This window comes from Apodemus sylvaticus, chromosome 7 (assembly GCF_947179515.1).
Source record: "Apodemus sylvaticus chromosome 7, mApoSyl1.1, whole genome shotgun sequence".
NCBI classification, from domain to species: Eukaryota; Metazoa; Chordata; class Mammalia; order Rodentia; family Muridae; genus Apodemus; species Apodemus sylvaticus.
In genome coordinates this window covers 12,320,757-12,341,760 of record NC_067478.1, presented here as the reverse complement: position 1 = coordinate 12,341,760, position 21,004 = coordinate 12,320,757, and the positions used below count along the sequence as shown (strand labels likewise).

General features: G+C 44.2%; 1 protein-coding gene across 2 annotated transcripts in view; it reads right to left on the bottom strand.

The window, feature by feature from the left end:
- Positions 1 to 12,498, bottom strand: part of Stac (SH3 and cysteine rich domain) — a 137,437-nt gene extending 124,939 nt beyond the window's left edge. For both annotated transcript variants that reach the window (XM_052189268.1, XM_052189269.1), the window contains exon 1: positions 12,258 to 12,498. In XM_052189268.1, coding sequence (XP_052045228.1) covers positions 12,258 to 12,368 — 111 coding nt within the window. In that variant the 5' untranslated portion in view covers positions 12,369 to 12,498. The remainder of the gene's footprint in view (positions 1 to 12,257) is intronic.
- Positions 12,499 to 21,004: the final 8,506 nt, after the last annotated feature.

The following is a 21,004-nucleotide window of genomic DNA, read 5'->3' as shown; positions in this document are numbered from 1 at the left end:
TACTATGTGTAGGCCCCAAAACTTCACAGAAAAAGAAGTTGCTATTTTGTGTAACTTGGTGGAGCACAGTAAATTATGGAAATCCCCACCCCCACCCCGGGACGGGAGCACTTTCACCAGCTATCAATGGCTACTCAAGCTTTTCAGTTTTCAGTGTTGTGCATGTGTCTGTGTGAGTGTGTACATGTGATTACAGGTGCCTTTGGAGGGCAGAAGAGGGTGTCAGACGCCCTGGAGCTGGAGACACAAACAGTTGTAAGCTGCCAAGCATGGGTGCTGGAACCTGATCTCAGCTCCTGTGGAAGAACGGCAAGCGCCCTTAACCACTGAGCTACCTGCTCAGAGCCCATCAAAGCCCATTTTAAAAGTACAGTGCAGTGCTGAACGAGAAAATACATCTGAAAGTCATCGGAATAGAACAGATGATTACGAAAGAGAACCCAGTACACATTACCATTTGTTACATAATGGATGTACCATTTCATATCATTGAGAAAAGAATAAATTATCCAGCAAATGGTTTTTAAAATACTGACTAATCATTTGGGATATTTGGAATTCTTTCATCCTTTACAATGATACAAACCCAGGATAGTTAATAAAGTATTAAGATACGCTTTCTGTGGTAACTACATAGAGAGATACGGGAATATAGATGAATAGCTTTCCATTCTCCGGATGAGAGAGACTTTCCTAAAGACAAACGAACAGAAAAGAGTGGAGCTAAATTTGAGATAATCTACGTAAGAAAAACAAATCCATGTTGAAATGTAGTAAACAAGACAGAAACATACGTGTCAGTGGGACGCAATGCCTGCAGGGCATGGAGAAAGAATTCTAAATAGGAGATGGATATGCAGGATCCGAAATGCGCAAGGGTGTGAACTCATCAGGCACGGGGGGGAAAAGACAAGTAACAGAACGGTATGAAAATCATCTTCCCTGGAGTCTAAATGTGATTAGAACAATACTAAAACCCAATGCTCTCTTCCCATTTCCCTCTCTTCCCCCTTGCTTTCATTGCTTCCTTGCTCTGCCCCCTTTCTTTCTCAGCTCAGGCTGGTGATGAATGTAGTCAACTTCCTGCCTCTGCTCTTGGATTTCAGCCATGCACCACGATGCCTAGTTACGTTTGCTGATTTCAACGGCTGCCGTGCCACAACTCCAGCACAAAACTGAGGAAGCCACTTAAAAACAAGCGAAGGCGTTTAGCAGACCTTTCCCCAAAGAGAACATGCAAATGGCTTATAAAACAGGAAAGGATTAAGTTTCTATTAGCTTTAGGAATTCCACTTCTGGTTGTATAGAGATGAATGGAAGGACCGTAACAGATTCTGTTTGTACCGTCACATAGCAGCATTACGCGCACAATAGTGACACAAGTCTTACTTGTCAAAAGGCCAACGTTACACAAGTCTTATTAATACTAGAATAAATAAACAAAATGTATAGATGTACATGTGTATGTATGTTAAAAATAGAATATTAACCAGCCCTCAAGAGAAAAGAATTCTCATAACATGATACAGCACAGAACATTTATGGCATCTTGTCGATGAAATGTGCTAGTCACAAAAGGATCAACGTTATATGACATACTTAGAAGCCACAGTGGTTGAATTTATTTGTAAAGGTGAGTAGAAGTATAGTATTCATCTGGAACGTAGTGGGAGGCAGATGCTGGGCAACCATTGTTGACCAAGGATAGTTTAACTGAGAATATAAAGTCTAAGAAGCAGATGGGCAAGGACTCTTGCACAACCACGAAAACACACACACACACACGATTGCATCAACTGTATGCTTCAAATGGTAAATCCTATGCTCTGTGTATTTTACCATACATTCTGGTTTTGACTTACATTTCCACACTACAGATCGTTATGAAAAGAAGCTAAGGCAGGAACTCAAGGCAAGATGCAGGAGGCATGAACTGAAGCAGAGGCCATGGAGGAATGCTGCTTACTGACTTGCTTCTAGTAACTTGTTCAGCCTCTTCTATAACCTAGGACTACTCACCAAGGGGTGGTACCATGCACAATGGGCTGGGCTCCCTCACACCAATCAATAAGAAAAAAAACCACAGATTCTCCCATAGGCCAATCTGATGGAAACAGTTCCTCAGTTGAGGTTCCCTCTTCCCCAGTGACTCTAATTTGTGCCTTGATTTCAAAAGTGAGTCAGTCCATCCAGGAATAATGGATCTAGAGTGCTAGGTTTTAATTAATGGTCTATGGATGGCAATCTAGAAAAGAAAGAGAAGATGAACTCAAAACAAACTTCTTCTCAACTCAGGATGGCAGGGAAGAAATCTTAGCTTAGCTTTTGGGGTAGGCAAAGATTGATGACTGAAAAATATTTCTCACGGAGATCAATATTACAGATTTTCCTTCATGTAGACTTGAGGCTCAAATTTATGTTAAAAATAAGTTGGTTCTAGGAATCTCCAAATTAGAAAATTAATTCATTTATTTCCCAGGAAATGATAGCCTGAGAAGTTGGAGCTTATGGGTAGAAGATGTAACTGGAAAACTGTATAGTCTAAATTCCATTCTTTCAGAATAGGTTTTACAAATTTTCTGCAATCTCCATCAAAATCTTACCAGGTAGATTTGTGATTCTGGAATTCATTCTAACATGTGAAGAGCTAAAATTGTCCCTCCAGAAATCAGCTTAATAGTGAAGAGTGAAGAGCGAAACCACAGGCCTTGGTCCACCAAAACCAGAGATTTCATAATAAGGCCGCCCCAAAGCTTGAGGCAGCGCCATACTTGGGCAAAGACATGGCCGTTACATGAGCGTGGTCGAACTGCTCATGGCAAAGGCTATCTATCGTACAGTCATTACCCAGGCTTGATCTGTACTTTGTGCCATACCAACAAAGAAACCACAAATAGATTTTAATCTAGTTGTGAAAGCTACTGTGGATAACACTTCTTGGGATAGTCGTAGAAAATACCATCACAATTCTGAGCTAGGCAGAGTTTGGAAAGCAGGGCACAATGTGCACTCACAAAGAGGAGGATCAACAAACTGGACCATGTGAAATTCAGACATACTGTTAGGAGGAGCTGGGATGATGACTTGGTCAGTAAAGCATGAGGATCTGGGTTCCATGCCCAGAAGCCATTCAAAGCAAACAAACAAACAAACAAACAAACAAAAACAAATTCCTAAACACAGTGTTGTGGGGCAATACTTGTAAACCCATGCCTGGGAGAGCAGAGACAGGCAGATCCTTGAGGCTCACTGGCCAGCCAGCCTAGCCCACATGACAGTCAGGCCAGCGAGAGAGCCTCTCTTTAAAAAGTATGCTCGTTCCTGTGCAGAGACTATTTTTCCTTCTCTCAGCCCCCCTTAGTGGAGTGCAGTTCTTTCTGTAGGGCTGAGGTCTCTTGTGTTCTCTCTGTCCACGTTAGCATGTCTATTAGAGTTCTTGTTCAGCTCATGTTTGGGCAGTTGTGTTGGCGCAGTATCTGACATTGCTAGGAGACACAACCTCACAGAAAATCTCCCAGGTCCTTGGGCTCTTACAGTCTTTCTGCTTCCTCTTCTGCAATGATCTGTGAGCCTTCTGCACAGGAGTTACATTGTAGATGTGTCAACTAGGGCTGGGCTCTACAACTTATGCACAGAAATGCATGAAACAATAATTAATGTAAGAAGAGACCATGAATTGGAAAGTTAGCAAGGAGGGTTTGGAGGGAGGGAAGCGAAGGGGAAAATGATGAAATCATATTTTAATCTCAAAAGAAGTTTTAAAGAAGGTAGATGGTGCCTGAGGGATGACTCCAGAGGTGCTCTGGCCTCCACGTCCAGAGTCAGACAGACAGAGGGATAGATGGACAGACAAACAGGAATCTTGAGCACACCCCCCCCCCACACACACACACACAAGAATTTCTACTAAGCCACAGAGGCTTCTTTTCAGAGTATGAGAGAAATGTATGTGTTACACCTATCTCTTTCTCAAACTCAGAATATGTAAAGAACTCCAGCAAAAATGAAGACAATCTAACTAAAAAGTAAACAAGAGGTGTGAACAACTACTTCACAAAACATACATGCCAATAATCTTGTGAAAACCTGCTGACTTCACTGGCCAATGAGGACATTACAAGTTAAGATATTTTGTGATACTAATAATCACCTCCAACAAATTAAAAAATAAAAAAAAAATCAGACAGATAGTTCTGAGTGTTGGGAGTACCGAGTAACTGAACTCTGTGTGTTCCTGCCTGGGACATGTGGGGATGATATCTACATATGCACACACTGTGGTCAACAAGCTACTCACAGCTATATGCCTAACGGACCAGCTTCATGCATCCCAGAGGGTTTGTACGAGAAGGATAAGAGCTGTACTGCCTAGGGCACCCCTCAAAAGCAACCACCCAAATATCTCTCAGCAGTGAAGTGGGTAAACAGCCATCACAGTGGATGATACACAACATTGCAAATGATAATATGGCTGCCAAAGCGGCCCAGCATGGTGGGGAGTGGAAGAGGCACGGAACTGGTCCACACTGATGGACGCAGTGATCAAAGTTTCCAAGGAAACGGAAGTAGCTTACTTAGTTATGAGAGAGAACATGGATCATCTTTAGGAGTTGACAACTAGAAAAGAGCAATTGGAGATGGATATTCTGGGGTGTGAATCACATTCCATTTTGTAATTTATTTAGTGGCTAGTCACAACTAAGGGTTTTTTTTTTCTGTTGATTTTTTTTTTTTAATTCATTCAGCAGTCATCTTTTTTTGCACCTTTAATTGGGATGTTAAATTTGAATGGAGAAGTTTGCTACAAAAGAAAGGCTGACAGAGAAGTTCTCCAGGTCCCTGTAATAAGGAGAATAAAGAGCATGGGCCCAGGAATTTCTTGTCAAATGAATTGAATCAAATATATGCAATGCTTAGGCATCAGGGCGCAGGTCTTAATATTTTTCAAATGTGCGAAAGCTGGGAAAGAACTAGATGTGGAAAGCAAATGGTGCCTATAAAGTCGGGGCAGCTGAGCATGGAAATAGCTCAAAGGGAACATTAGATGTCTGATGATTTCGGAGGAAGGAGAAGTGTGTCCGGCAACGGTCAGTGAAAAGGCAAACTGCACACATGGGAAGAGACGCCTCCAATTTTATTTTCAGTGTGTATCAATATAAGAAGAGAAATGTGCTTGAAAGAAACAGCCAAAACATTGAATAATTCTTATCTCTGGGTGGACATGTGATGCACATATTTCTCTTCTTTAAATTATTTTGGCTTTCCAGCTGTCTGCATAGAATGCCTTTTATTTTTCTATGCATGGGCGTAACATAAATAGTGATGAGTCAGCTCATAAATCTAGCTGCTTCTGAGTAATGCTTTAATTTATTTAACAACATGAAGAGTGATAGGCAGGCTGCCTTTTCCAAAGACAGTTCTTTGGTTCAGTAGAAGATGTGAAGAAGAAGAAGAAGAAGAAGAAGAAGAAGAAGAAGAAGAAGAAGAAGAAGAAGAAGAAGAAGAAGAAGAAGAAGAAGAAGAAGCAGAAGAAGAAGAAGAAGAAGAAGAAGAAGAAGAAGAAGAAGAAGAAGAAGAAGAAGAAGAAGAAGAAGAAGAAGAAGAAGAAGACAATAGATCCAAATGCTTTGTCTTGGCTGCAGTGGGGGGACGAGGTCAGCAGGACATGGATATTGCTCTTGTGGACATTCTATAATCCTCAGAGTCTACACACATACAATGATTGAAGAAGGTGGCTCATGCCTTTAATTGCAGCACTTGGGAGGTAGAGGCAAGCCTATCTCTTGTGAGTTTGAGGCCAGCCTGGTCTACAAAGCAAGTTCCAGGATAGCCAGGACTCTATCACACACAGAACAACTGTCTTGAAAAAAACAAAACTGACAGAGAGGTAGAAAGATAGATAGATAGATAGATAGATAGATAGACAGACAGACAGATGGATGGATGCATGGATGGATGGATATATGTATAGATGAATAAATAGAGCAATAGACAGACAGACAGATAGATAAGTAGGTAGATAGGTATGTAATGTATGTGTATACACACACACACACACACACATATATATGTATATGTATATCCATATATATTTATGGATGGGTGGGTTTTGGTTGGTTGGGTAAGTGGGTGGATGGATGGATGGATAGACAGATAAGTAGGTAGATAGGTAGGTAGGTATGTAGATAGATAGATAGATAGATAGATAGATAGATAGATAGATTCCTATGATTCAACCTAGGAGGTTAGGTCTAGCCTGGGTTCCCTGGTGATTTGAATGCATTTGCTTCATTGTCTTCCTTTGAATAGGGATTTAATTTCTTGCCTATCATTGCTTTATACCTGTTCTGGGGAAATGCTGGACATTAACACTAAGTGGCTGTTCTCTGATGGACACAGAACCTTTCTCAGAACGCAGGTCATGTCCTTATGAGTAGAGGCATTTCCTTGAGATTGGGTTGTTCACTAGGTTCCGAGTGGATCACTCAGAACAGTCTGTGGCTCCCCCAGGGAGGCGGATGGATTATACCATGCCTTCAAATATTAATTGAGGGTGGGTGGTGATGATGCACACTCAGTGACTAACCTAGCTGAGGTAGAATTGCATCCTAGTTGACAGTGTAACTAAAAGTCTTAAGAGAAACAGCCAGTAGAACTGTTGGAAAGTCAGCTGTGTTAGTGCTAGCTGAAATAGTCTCAGTGATGTTGACTACTGAGTTTGGCTAGTGGAGGGATCCTTCATTTCAGAAGGAGGAGATCAGCAGTACTTTATGCATACACTGTACATGAGCGCTTCATCTTTCGTTTTGGTCCTAACAACATTAAAAACTCCAACCAAAAAGCTGAGCATGGTGTCCCATGCCTTTAATCCCAGCATTCTGAAGTTCATGCAAGACATATCTGTGAATTCAAGGGCATCCTGAACTAAGCCAGCCTGGATTTACATAGTTTGACCCATCTTGAGCAACAACAATAAAAGCCCAAACAGTAACAACAAATACAACAACAACAACAACAAATAGAGTCTGTCCTTTAGAGATGGAGAGCCTAGTGCCCTGGTTTGCTTCTCGGTTGCTTTGATAAGACACTGAGCAAAAGCAACATGGGGGCAGGAAATGGGATATTTGTTTTACAGCTTACTGTTTCTGGTAGCTGACTCAGACAGCTTTATTGTATAGCCCAGACCAGCCTGTCTAAGGATAGCACCATTCACAAATGGGCTGGGCCAATTAGTAATTAAGAAAATGTCTCACAAATATGGCCACAGGCCACTCAGATTTGAGCCAATTATTTAGCTTATAGTCAGACCAGTGGTAACTGGGAGGAGCCTGGGAAGCTTGTCTCTCTGACCTCAAAGTTTGGGACCTCCTTGCACCATCTAGATAAGACCTTAGGTCATATCCCTGATGGCCAAAAATTCACATTTAACTCTTGTAAGCTTCTGTGCAGTCACCAAATCACATGGGAATGAACTCAGCTACTGGGGCAAGGGGGAGTTTTTCTTTGGTCTATTGATCTCTGTCCAGTGCTCTGCAATTAAACTAGGCCATGGTCTTTCTGGAACAGTCAGTGGGAAGATGGAGGAGGAGACACACTTCAGTGGCTTTCAGATTTTTCAGCTCAACTAATGGAAAAGAAAAAAAACCTTACAATTACTTTAAATGTCGTGACTGCACATGCTTACAGGAATTGGCTCTGAGGAAATCATCCTGGGATCCAAAGCTGAAGACCAGGTTCTCAGCTAGGACTATAGCCAACAAGCCAACAATTTAACTATCTGAGGTGCAACTTACTTTTCTTTAAACCTGAGAGAGAGGAGGGACTATATGCTCTTGTGGATCTTATATAAGGTATACATGCTTTTCCCAGATAACACATGTGCCTGTATAGATCTAAATGTTGGTTCTCTTGACTCACAGATTTCCCAGAGTATTTGAGTCTTTGAAAGACCCTGTTGAACCTCAATGATAAAAATTGGATCCTAAGTTTACTCAAATAGTTCTTATTTTTTAGATATGCAACTTGAAAGATTTTCTGTTAAAAGAATCTGATGAGCCAGAATTTGACTTAAGATGATTCTCTGGGACTGAAATGTTGGTGATGGGTTAGTATGTCAAAAGTTATTGTTTATGAATTAATAAGCAGGGAAGGTTAGCTGGTTAGATCTACAATGGTTCTTCATACCGTCTGTCTTCCTTGGTGTATGTTGAAAATTTCTATACAATAGTTTCATACAATACAAGGATACAGTTTTAAAAACACCTGGCATAAATGCTCTCTAGTGTTACTAATTTAAACCTTCTGTAATTTAACTTTCTGAGGAAATTGCAAAGAAAATGGCTTTTTAGAGACTTTGTGAGGCCAGATTAAACCCCCAGGTGTCATCCTTGGGAGCCACCCACCTTGCTCTTTGGGGCAGTCTCTCATTGGCCTAGGACATGCAAAGTAGGCATGCGGATGGGCTGGTAGCTAAGATTTACAGATCTGTGGTGTTTGTCTCCTCAGCTCTGGGATTACAGGTAGGCACAACTGTGCTTGGCTTCTTAAAGGGAGGTTTGAGAGACCAATCTTGGAACTTCATGTTTGCATGGCAAACACTTTACTAATTAAGCCACCTCCCTAGACATTTTTCTTTTCTTTTTTCTTTTCTTTTCTTTCCTTCTCTTTTCTTTTTTTCTTCCTTCCTTTCTTTCCTCCTTTCTTTCTTTTACTGTTTTATTTGGTTTTTTTATTTGTTTTTCAAGGCAGGGTTTCTTCATGTGTCTCTGGCTGTCCTGGTACTCACTCTGTAGACAAGGCTGGCCTCTAATTCAGAGATTTTCCTGCCTCTGTCTTCAGAGTGCTGGGATCAAAGGTATGCACCACCACAGCCTGGCTCTAGTCCTTTTCTTAAGAAGGCATGACTGGGTTGGCAAGATGACTCCATGGATGAAGGAAGGCTTTTGCTTCCAAGTCTGGCCACCTGAGTTTGATCCCCAGAACGCATGTGGTGGGGGGACAGAACTGACTTCCAAAAGTTGTCCTCAGATCTTCAATCATGTGCACCATGCTATGTACGCTCTTGCAAGAGTGTGTGAATACACATAAGTAAATAATAAATAAGGTAATTAAAAATCTACAGGCATGTGTAGTGATGCATGTTTATAATCCCAGACAAAACAGAAAGAGGATAAAGGAAAAGGAGGGAAAGAAAAAGAGGAGTAAGTGTGGCGGGAGACACAATGTCACAATGTGACACCAGTGACCTCAGGGAGGTTCTGATCTCTAGACAATCAGGCTGATGTGAGCACTGCACAAACAAGAGACAGGCAAAGATGGAAAAACTGGGTCCAAGGTCACATGGCTCTGGTGCTGCTCTTGCCATGATCTTGACTAGGGCATCTGTCTTTCCAGAGCGTCTTACTGTGCTGTTCATGAAATGGGTGACACAGTAGAAGGTTCTAGCATGGAGTTTAGGTTGTGTCTGACTAGAGGCAACATTTAGCACATACTCATGATTGTCCTTGGCACTAAGTAAGCATTAAAATCGGCAAAAATAGGTGAGATAGAGAATAAAGAGCTACCTGAGTTTGCTTCTGGACTGTCAGTCAATGGGTGTTCCCCTGCCCCCTGGGCTTGTCAAGTATTTAGTACTTGTTATTCTTATAGTTTGACATTCCCTCTGTGTTGGTCTGTCTGTCTGTCTGTCTGTCTGTCTGTCTGTCTCTCTCTTTCTTGAGATAGGGTCTCATGCTGTAGCTCTCTTGCTTCTTCCTCTCAATTATAGCTACGGGGTCTCCTAAAAAGTATCTCTTAAGAGGAATTTTAAAAGTCTTTATGGGCTAGCAAGATGTCTCAGTGGGTAAAGGCACTCATCAGGAGCCCAATGAACTGCGTTTGATCCTTGAGTTCCCCACGGCAGAAGGAGAGAACTGACCCCTGCACGTTGTCTCCAACCCCCACATGGCCACTCTAGTAAGCTCTTACACACATACATATTTAAATTAATCCATGTAATGAGAAATCCAAAACCTAAATGTCCGAAAAAAGTCCAGAGAAATTTTAATGCCCAGAAGGACCTGCACCATGCATCTCCCAGATGATAGTTTTAAAAATGGTAGTGTTTAGCTAATATATCATAATTGCATTACAATATGGAGTACCTGTGGGTTTTTTTTTTTTTTTTTGATATATGGACTACCGTTTAGTTTCCTTGACATTTTTGGGATGTATTTGACATCTATCTTCTTGCTTATATTGAAACGTACACCTTTTAACCAACATTCCTACTTCCTGGGAGAGTCCAATAGAGAGGCCATCCCTGCTTTGCCGCTGACATTTTCCCAGCAGGCTCTTCTCTGATGGAACAGAGCCTCTTAAAGGCCTGAGCAGTTCACTACACACAGCGATGGTCTCACCAGCTCCTATCCCAAGTCACCTACCCATCACCAACCTCTCTTCCACAGCAGCAGGCAGCCTCTTTTGAGGGTCTAAATCCCTGGATCCAGTCATAAATACCACTTCAAGAAAAACAAAATCGCACCCATGCAGGCTGTTCTGGGTCCAGTTTCAGAGGGTCCTGGAGCCCCTGGGTAGAACTCATCTCCATTGGCTAGGACGCCTAAGCCACAGTGGCAAACTGACGGATGCAGAGACAGACACACAACAGGCAGGTAGATGACTGAGGAAAATGGACGTCTACAGATCTGAATGGTAAGCCGGATAAATTGGTGGGTAATTACGGGCATTACATAGAAGGTTTTTGCTTTGCCAAATGATTTACATGAGGACATCTATAAATAGCAAGCCCATGCTGTGTGTTTCAATCAGGCTGCTGTTTTACCCAAAGGCTAAGACCTTTCCGGAGCACACCTACCGCAGGACGGTAGGCCCACTGCAAAATTAAAAAAACAAAAACAAAGGCTTTCACTTCTTCACTGTTACACCATCTACAGAACTCCTCTTGGACTCTCTAGGAGTGGTGGTGGACAGGGATGAGTTGCATCAGGTTCTAGATAGAAAAGAGGTGTTCCAGATGTGGGCAGGGAGCCTGCTTTAGAAAGGCCTATGTAGTGTGGTGGATGCCACCTCCCTAGCTTCCACAGCAAAAGGACAAGTCTGTCAAGGCAGCAGGTTAAGAGTTAGGCAACCTCATCTATTCCTCAAATGGTCTTGTCTGACTTGCCAACTGGATGTTAGAGAAGTTGCCACTAGTGCCTAGACGAGATGGCCAGGAATTGGAGGGAGCCAAGCTTTTGGTCTTAGACCACTTCTGTCTCTGGCAGTTAACTGTTGACACTGAAAGTGTACGGTGCCAGCATCCTGCCCTATGCCAGCGCCTCTTGAGCTGCGACATCATCTGAGCTTGCGCAGTGTAGCCATAGGGTCTCACTATCCTTTGCGCTGATGGAACCCTAAACACGTATCCCTTTGTGGTATTGGGGGCACCGACTTCTCCGCAGTGCCCGGGGTACTCACAAACACCTCTGCATAGCCAGGAGCCTTGCACTTAAAGGAATCTATGAAACGAACAGCAACTCCATCTTACGGATTTTATTCTCCTGGCTGGGTTGCCGTTTGGCTCTGGGCTGTTAAGCAGCCACGCTTTGCCTGGGTCTCTTCCAACTTTTCCAAACATGTGCCTGGCACCCTCGCAAGTTTCAGAGGAAGTATAAATGTGACAGGAGACGTGCTGCGGGGTTGGTTTTGTGTATCTGTGTTAGTGTGACTCTTAAAAAAACGAGTGTTAAGTTCTACAGAGTAGCAACTTCTACGAGGGGAACGAACGTTAACTTTCTTGCAGACCAGTTACTTATCTTCGCTTAATATATTTTTTTAAACTCTTGGTGTCTTAAGTTAGGGAGGCACCCTAGTAAGTGAAGGAACTCTGAGCCCCAGGATGAGGTACACCTGGTAGGTTCAGTGCTAAAGCTATCTAAGAGAATACCCCTAGGCTGTGTCCGTCTTTCTGCCCCCAGAAGCTACCCACACCCACTCTGGCTGTGGACACAAGCAAGTTTAGGGCATGCATTATCCAAACTCCTTCTCCCACTTAAGGAAGCAATCTGGGCACCAGGGTTAGGGTGAAGTGCTTGGGCTCCTGAGGCAGAAGCTCTGCAAAGATTTGGGTCCGCGCAGCTGTCTGGGCATAAGAAGCAACGGGTCCAGCGGATCCCAGTTCTCTAGGGATGAATCCCATCTCTCCTGGCACCCGGACCCCAGAGGAAAGGTGTCAGAGGGAAAAGGGACTCTGTTTCCCCGGTGCAGGCGCTCTGTACCTTGGATTCCAGGCTGCTGGTGGACGCAGGAGAGGGAGGCTGCTCTGTGCCCGTCGCCTCCCCGGTCAGTCCGTCTCCGCTATCCTCACGGGCGCCACTTGGAGGGATCATCGTGGCCGCGGGAACTGTGTTGGGCTTCTTGGGCGGGGAACCTCAGGTTCGCTTGACTTCGTGCCTGCTTGCTCAGTGCCGCCGGGTCCCCTGGTTGTCCATCGCGCCAGGCGGCGGCGTGTGCCCTGGGGCCTCGCCTGGCCAGGTCCTGCCCACCTCCCGGGCCTCCGCCCCGCCCCGCCCCGCGCAGCGCCCGCGGCCACCAAGCTGGAGATCGTGCGCTTCTAGTCGTGACTGCCGCCCACCGCAGCGGGCGGGTGGGCCCGGGCTGGCCCCTCCGAGGAAGGGAGGCGGCGGCTTGGGGCGGGGCTGCGTGGTCGTGCGGGGAACCCGGGGCGGGAGGGAGCCGCGCCCACTCCGACAGTGTGGGAGCTCAGTGCTGAGCGCCGGCCCTGGGTCTAATGATGTTCTAAGGAAAATGCTCAGCAAACCTTCAAGGAACCGAAAGCAAGTACAAACAAACAAGTGCCATGGGCCACCTTCAGCGACCCCTTCATCCCTGTCCCTGAGCGTGAAGACAGATGTGGTGGTACTTAGCTTAATTTATAGTTCAGGGACAGCAGGAACTAGAGTGGGCGTCCTCTGACCCGTGGGCACTGCAATTTCCAATGTTCCGCTTTGATCTAAGTCAGGCAGATAATGCACTTGGTGTATGGACACCTGGTCCCCAATTTCTCCCACTGAGCCTCACAGGCTCACTCTGGGTTAGGCATCCTCTCTTCCATTTATAGACGAGGAAACCTAGGTTTGAACGGGTTGCTTAAAGTCACTCAGCTATAAATGGCAGAGCTTTTCAAGTCCATGCCGTTTGGACTGGGGAGCCTCAAAGCTAAGCCAGGCTTAGAAGCTGGAGAGGCTGGGCTTCAGGGCTGTGCTTGCTTTTAAGAACCTGCTTAGACTGGTGAACTGGACTGCTTCACTCAATCTCTTGGCATGGAGATCGGCAGGAGACAGAGGAAAGCATCAATGGACCAAGGCAGCGGGGATCCTGTTTAGTTTGTAGACACAACAGAGTATGCAGCCAAAGGGAATACTTCTACATTTATAAAAACCTTTCCTGCACCAATACTAGACTCCCTTCTTCTTTTTTATAACTCTAAAAAAAATTAAATCGATTTTGTCATTTGGGGATTAACATATAGTATAATTGGGTTATTTGTGATATTTTCATATGCACATGTTAAAGCTTTATTCCCGGTTTACCTCCTTTGGGACCCTCCTCCAGCTCATCTCCAAAATCACAAACTTTACCCAGGAGGCTCATGTAGGAGTATTATCAAGAGTTCTGGATCAGCCTGGGCTAAGTGATGAGTTCCGGATCAGCCTGGGCTACATAGTAACAACCTGTCTTAAAACATAGAAGACAGCAAGATAAGAACAAACACAACCCTAACATCAAGGCAACCCTGTGAACTTCTCTGTGACTCAGGCTAGACTCACCAGTGAGCTCTGAAGGCCCCAGGTATTCCTCCAGGAAACACAATCCCTACTTGCTGGGTGGGGACAAAATTCTCACAAGCTGAAGTCCCACCAACCACCAGCCTCAGGCAGAGCACAGAGGGACACAGCACTGTCCAGAGGGATCTTCAGGTCAAGCCTGTTTCATGGGAGATTGTTTTCTAGAAATGGCTACAGCGTGAGGCCCGCTCTCGTGGGTGTGAGAAGTGAGAGATAGGTAGGTAAGTAGATCTCTCTCTCTCTCTCTCTCTCTCTCTCTCTCTCTCTCTCTCCAGTCAGATAGATATAGGTAAATTAATCAAAGCACACACCCATGCACACTTACACATAATTAGCCAACCATCATGAGGGACAACACAGGACTCCACAAGTCTGTGCAAATGTGAGGTCAGAACTAATACAGGGCCGGGGAATTTTCCATGGGAGTAAAACTTCCCGAGTCTTCTATACTTCTGCCTTGGGGAGAAAGCATATTCTGACTTATAACAAGAAGTCATTCATCTTTAGGTTTTATGATTTTTTTTCTCTTTTAAAATTCAAGATGGTACCCCCTCCCTTTTAAATGCTTAGCTTTAGTTTTAATAGGATTAGCACATGATAATGCTGTCTTCTAATGGAAATAACATTTGGTGCCAGTGACACGGAGGTGGGAGCCAGAGATGGGCAGATCCCTGGGACTTGGTGATCAGCCAGCCATGCCTACGTGATGAAGTTCCAGGCCAATGAGAGACTGGCCTCAATCAAAAGGGGGAAGACACCTGAGGAATGACACCTGCATCTGCCTTTCAGCGCGCACACACACACACACACACACACACACACACACACACACACGGAGAGACAGACTGACAGACAGACAGACACACACGAACAGAGAGACAGATAGACAGACACACACACAGAAAGACAGACAGATACACACACGGACAGAGAGAGAGACAGACACACACACACAGAGACAGACAAACAAACAGACAGACAGACACACACACACACACACACACACACACACACACGGAGAGACAGACTGACAGACACACACACATGAACAGAGAGACAGATAGACAGACACACATACAGAAAGACAGACAGACAGACAGACACACACACACACACACACACACGGAGAGACAGATTGACAGACACACACGAACAGAGAGACAGATAGACAGACACACACAGAAAGACAGACAGACAGACACACACACGGACACAGAGAGAGACAGACAGACACACACACACACAGACAAACAGACAGACAGACAGACAGACACACACACACACACGGACAGAGAGACAGACAGACAGACACACACACACACACATACACACACACACACACACACACACAGAGACAGAGAGAGAGAGGGAGGGAGGGAGAGAGGGGAAGATAGCATGAGCCTATGTCTTTGTTGTTGTTTGTTTGTTTGTTTTATTTTTTTAATTTTCTACATTCTTTGTTTACATTCCAAATGGTTTGGAATGTAAACAAAGGGTTCCTATTCCCCCCTCCCTATAAGTCCCATAAGCCCTCTTCTCTCTGCCTGTTCCCCAATCAACCCCCTCCCATTTCTCTGTCCCGGTAATCCCCTACAATGCTGCATCAAGCCTTTCCAGGACCAGGGCCCTCTGAGCCTGTGTCTTACATGTAAGAGTTGCCCATGGCTTCTCAAATAAAATCAAACCTTTGTTCTTATGGTTTACTCTAGCGAGCTCCTTCCCATCTCATCTTTTCTTACCTACCTAATTTCTCCTTCTTCTTCAACATGTATCTGCAAGGGTTTGCTGCTCTTTGCGGTCTCCTTCCCTACCCCATTTACCTCACTTAGGCTTCCAGGTGAGTGCCACGCTGTCATGGCACCCCATCTTAAGCAATTGATAGGAAAGTGGGCTGTCCTCAGACTGGGTGAGGATTTACATGAGGGCAGAAGCAGTGTCCTATTCCTTTTGTTTCTCTAGCTGCTAGACACTGTTGGTTATAAGGATGCTGGCCACACAGCCCTGCACTCTAAAATAGCTTAGTTATTGGTAACCTTAAGTGTCCCTCCCTTGAACAGAAGATCCAGAGGACATATGGGAAACAGGGAGATTTAAAATCAAACAAGCTCATCGTGAAGCATGTTGCCTTTGTTGGCTCAGAAGGGTTGCCAATGTCCACGACTGTGGGACTCTGTTCTAGTTTGTGTCTCTTCTTGCTATGAAAGAATACTGCCCCAAAGCAAGCAGGGTCAGGAAAGCATTCATTTGGCTTATAGGTATAGTCCATCATTAGGGAAACCAGAGCAGGAACTCGAAGCAGAAACCTGGAGGCAGGAACTGAAACAGAGATGTGATTTACTGGCCCGCAGTCCCCTAGCTTGCTCAGCTTTTTTTCAAGCACTGCTTAGGCTCATCTCCCTAGGGATGGCACTGCCCACAGTGGGCTGACCCCGCTGACATTGATTGCCAATTAAGAAAATGCCCTACAGACATGGCCATAGGCAAACTTGATCTTGGCAATTCTTTAGCTGGTGTTATACTTTCCCAATGACTCCATGTTTGCTGAGTTGACAGCTGAAGTTAAACTTGATATTCTTACAGATTTCCATTGGGGCAAGGGATCTTCCAAAGGGGATTTGAGTTCATAGCCTCTCTCTGGGAGCAGGCATGAAGTGCCCAAGCCAGGGCCGAGATTGTTGCTACAAGGCTTCTGGCACACATGGAAGGAGCTCCATCTGAGATGGGATTTGAGAATGTTGCTACTTAGATGACTGTATCTTCTTCCAAGACCAAGATACAAAATCCCTGCAAGTGGATTTGTATTAAGCTGTATAACTGTAAATGTATAGGGACCATGTTGGTCACAGAGGATTCCTGGACCCAGTACTGTGAGGACATTGGAATATTGATGTCAATGCCTACAGGACAGCAGCAACTAATAGGTGTGTGAGTGCACAGTCAACCCACACAGTTGTTCTTCACACACAGTTGTTCTTCATGGCCCCTGCTGAGCCTGATGTCCCTGTTATAGACGGCTGTATATAAAACCTTTCCCTCCTCGATGCTGGTTTATTTTTGTCAACTTTACACAAGTTAGAGTCATCTGAGAAGAGGGCACTCAACTGAGGAAGTTCCTCCTACAGATCGGCTCATTAACATGAATATGAAATTCTCAACCCCTTGTGGGTGGTGTCACCCGAGTCAGGTGGACCCGAGTTAAATCAGAAAGCAAGCTGAATGAACCAAGAGGAGCAAGCCATTGAGTAGCCGTCCTTCAAGGTCTCTGCTTTAGTTTCTGTCCCCAGATTCTTGTCATGGGTCTCTGCCCTGGCTTCCCTTGGCGATGAACTGTGATTAGGACATGTGAGCAAAATAAGCTCTCTCCTTCCCTCATTATAGAAACCTCACTAGGACACACTCCCTTCTGATATTGGCAGCAATGCAGAAGCCTGTAAGACATGCGTTATCAGCTGTGATGGCAGTGTGAATGTGCTTGTGCATGAGCACCTGAGCACCACAGCACACGTGTGAAGGTCAGAGGACAACTGGTAAGAGCCAGTTCTCTCACTGAATCGGTCCCAGGGTGACTCAAGTCATCAGGTTTGGTAGCAAGAGCCTTTCCCCACTGAACCATCGTGTTGGTTCCTATTTCCTTTTCATATTTGATATCTCCTAGAACACAAGTCCCATTTTATTCAAATGCTAAAATGTTCACTTGAAAAGAAATGTTTATTAAATTAACGAGTAGACAAATGCAAAAACATCAGCATTGGAGAGAAACATAGAGTGAATGAAAAGCACTCTTCAGAGGAAGAAGAAGCAGGCCCAGGATCCCCGCAAATGGATTTATATTAAACCGCCTTCAAATGACTTATCATTATACCTACAGATTAGTGCATCTCTTTGTGCTCATCAGAGGTGCTTCTATTTGCAGTAGGTTGTGATTAACATGAAGGTCCGCAACTATTCACAGTGAATGCAAGAATGAGAGACTGTAGAATTCTCAGCCCTCACTAGGACATATGCATCACATTCCCCTGCCCTCTGTTCCAAGGCTCAGAAATTATTGTGGAAGAGAGAGCAGAAAAATTGTAAGATCCAACCGCAGTAGATGACTATCAGGACATAGCAGGCCTTTGCACATATGAACTCATAGTGCTTGTGACAGAATGCACAAGACTGGTGCAAACTCAGGCCAGACAAAATTCCCAGCATAGGGAGGGGAGGTCTGTAGAAAGACCAATGCCTGGCTGAGGATCTATTGGCCATTGGGAGTTTCTGGGAAGAGGGAGAGTCTGTTCTATTTAAAGAGTGTCCCCTCCAGTTGGCCAACTGTACTCCTGTGGAAGGCCACACATCCAAGAGTCTATAAACAACAGAGATTGGAGTTCATGAGTTAAGAAGAGAGAACAGAAAGCAGGATGGCTGGTGAAGTGGGGGGATTGAGAGGAACTGTGGAAGGAGTGTGATCAAAGCGCAGCATGTGAGATGGTCAAACAACTAATAAACACGAGGAAAGGGGGAACAAAATTGAGCTCAGATAGATGGATTACTTGTCTAAGCCAGTTTCTATGGAGCAATGAGCCATGGTCTGCTCTGTTGCCCACCAGTCACAGTGGTTGTCACCCAAGGGTATGACAAAATGATCAACTATACAATCCATTTCTTCAGTTTCAAGTTCACTATTTGGCAAGTAACACATTTACTAATAGTTTTTCCAAATAATAGTTCTATCATTATTTAATCAAGATTCAAAGGGCATTTGTATCAAAATTATCTAAAATTCCACTCCCATTTGTTGACTATTATTTTGATAAATGTCCTTTTAGAAAACACATGTCCATATGGATATGTTTAAAACTTATATTTGCTTATATTTATGTAAAATAACCTCAGGATAATAAACATTTTTTACTTCCTTTTCTTCAATATTATTTCATAGACATAGCTTATGTCAGTACATATGCATGAATACATCATCTTTTAAAGCTTGTTTGTGTTCTCTTGTCTAGATACATCATAATTTATTTACAAAAACACCATTCATGCTTTTTGCTAGGAACTATTAGAGAGCATCAACAAATTCATGATATCTGTTTTATCTAAATACTGTGATAAGTACTGTCAGACTTAGAACACCAGTTTCACTGTGTATGAGGTTGCCAGAAGCAGGCAAGCATTAAGGCCTTCAGTAGGGTTGCTTAGGTGTATAGGGAGGACTCTTGTGTCCGCAAACAGTGGGTTGTAAAGACACTGAGACTATGTGAGAATTCTTCATCGAACAGCTTGAGACCACTTGAAGATGACAGCTGTGCCAAGTGAGAAGACCTGGGGAAGCTTCTGGTGGAATCTGAAAGAGGGACTTGATTTGAAAGGAAAAGGATAAAGATAAGGAAAGCAAAGGATGTTATGTAGAACACAGTGTTGATAGTCATGTGGAGGTAGGTACGGGACTTGTTCAGAGTCGCTTTAAGGTTTTTATTGCTGTGAAGAGACATCACGACTAGAGCAAATCTATAAAAGAAAACATTTAATTGGGACTTACAATTCAGAGGTTTGTTTGTATTGTCACATGGTGGGAAGTACGTCAGCACACAGCAGGCCTGATGCTGGAGAGGTAGCTAGAAGTTCTACATCTGGATCAGCAGGCGTCAGGAACAGAGAGCGACACTAGGCTTGGCTTGAGCATTTAAAATCTCAAAGCCCTGCCCCCATGACACACTTCCTCCAACAAGGCCACACATCCTAATAGTGCCACTCTCTAAGCCTATGGGGCCATTTCAAGGTTTTCTCCCCTCTTTTCTGTCTCTCTCTTTCTCTCTCTCTCTTTTCTTCTCTCCTTCTTCCTTTCTTCTTCCCTCCCTCACCAACTCTTCTTTTTTTCCTTCCTTCCTTCCTTCCTTCCTTCCTTCCTTCCTTCCTTCCTTCCTTCCCCCCACCCCTCTCTCTCTCTTTCTCTCTCTCTCTCCTTCTTTCTTCCTTTCTTCCTCTCCCTCTGTGTGTCCATGAGTTTGAGTATTTTCATGTCCATGAGTATGGATGTCACAGATCAACCTTGAATGTTGCTCCTTAGGATTCTATTCCCCTTGTTTTTCTTGAGAAACTATGTCTCACTGTCCTGGGGCTCTTGAAGTAGTCTAGGCTGGCTGGTTACTAAGTCTCACAGATTTGCCTCTGCATCACTGGGAATACAGGCTTGTGCTACACACCCAGAATTTTACATGGACTCTGGGGATCAAACTCAGCTCCTCATGCTTGCACAGTGAGTACTTTACCCACTGGGCTGCCTCCACAGACCCTTTTCTTATGAGCAAAATCAATAAATCAACTCACATTGGAAAGAGAGAGATAGAGACAGAGAGATACACAGAGAGAAACAGAGACAGAGACAGACAGAGAGACAGAGGAATAGAGACACAGAGAGAGGCTATTTAGAACTAAATGTGTGGTTCGTGTAATAGTTTAGAGTGAATTCACAATCTTCAGGGGGAAATTTAGTTTCAATTGGTCTAGAAGATATCTTATAATTAGCACAAGACTGAGAAAAAGAAAGCATGTCAGAAGGATTGCTGGAGGATTATGTGGGTCATAGGATGAGAGAAGCAGATGTCAGAGAAACAGAGAACCGTCAGTCTGCCAGAAGACCGAGCACTGTGGCCTCCATCAAGGGAGGAACCATTCTATGCACAGAGCTAGGACCTCACCCACACACATAACTTGGGCTCATTTACAACCGTTACGGGATTATGAATATTTCATACATCTTAAAGGATGCCCTCAGAAGTGAGCAGGAAGGCTGATCTTCAAAAAAATAAAAGGCACTACAGCAAAATTGATCAAAGTTGTAGTGCTGCTCTTTACCCACAAGGCCCTGAACTCACTCTGAAATATGCTCTAACATCTGAAGAACTGTGTTTAGAGCAAATGACCACCAAACATTCTGCTGTTATGTTTCCTGGACAGGTCTTTGTGGCTGCTTTGTCTTTCTGCCTCCTATGACCCTCTCTGTTCCTTCAATTGCCCACTTGGCAGCCATGAACCATCCATCAAGCACTTGACAGTTGGCCTGGAAAACATGACTCAGGGCTTGAGCCTCAAATGCCAACTCTCTCCTCTCCACAGCAGAAGCAAACTTACCCATAAGGACAGTATTTAAAACATACCTATATTTCATCTGCCTTTTGTCTCACAGACTTGGC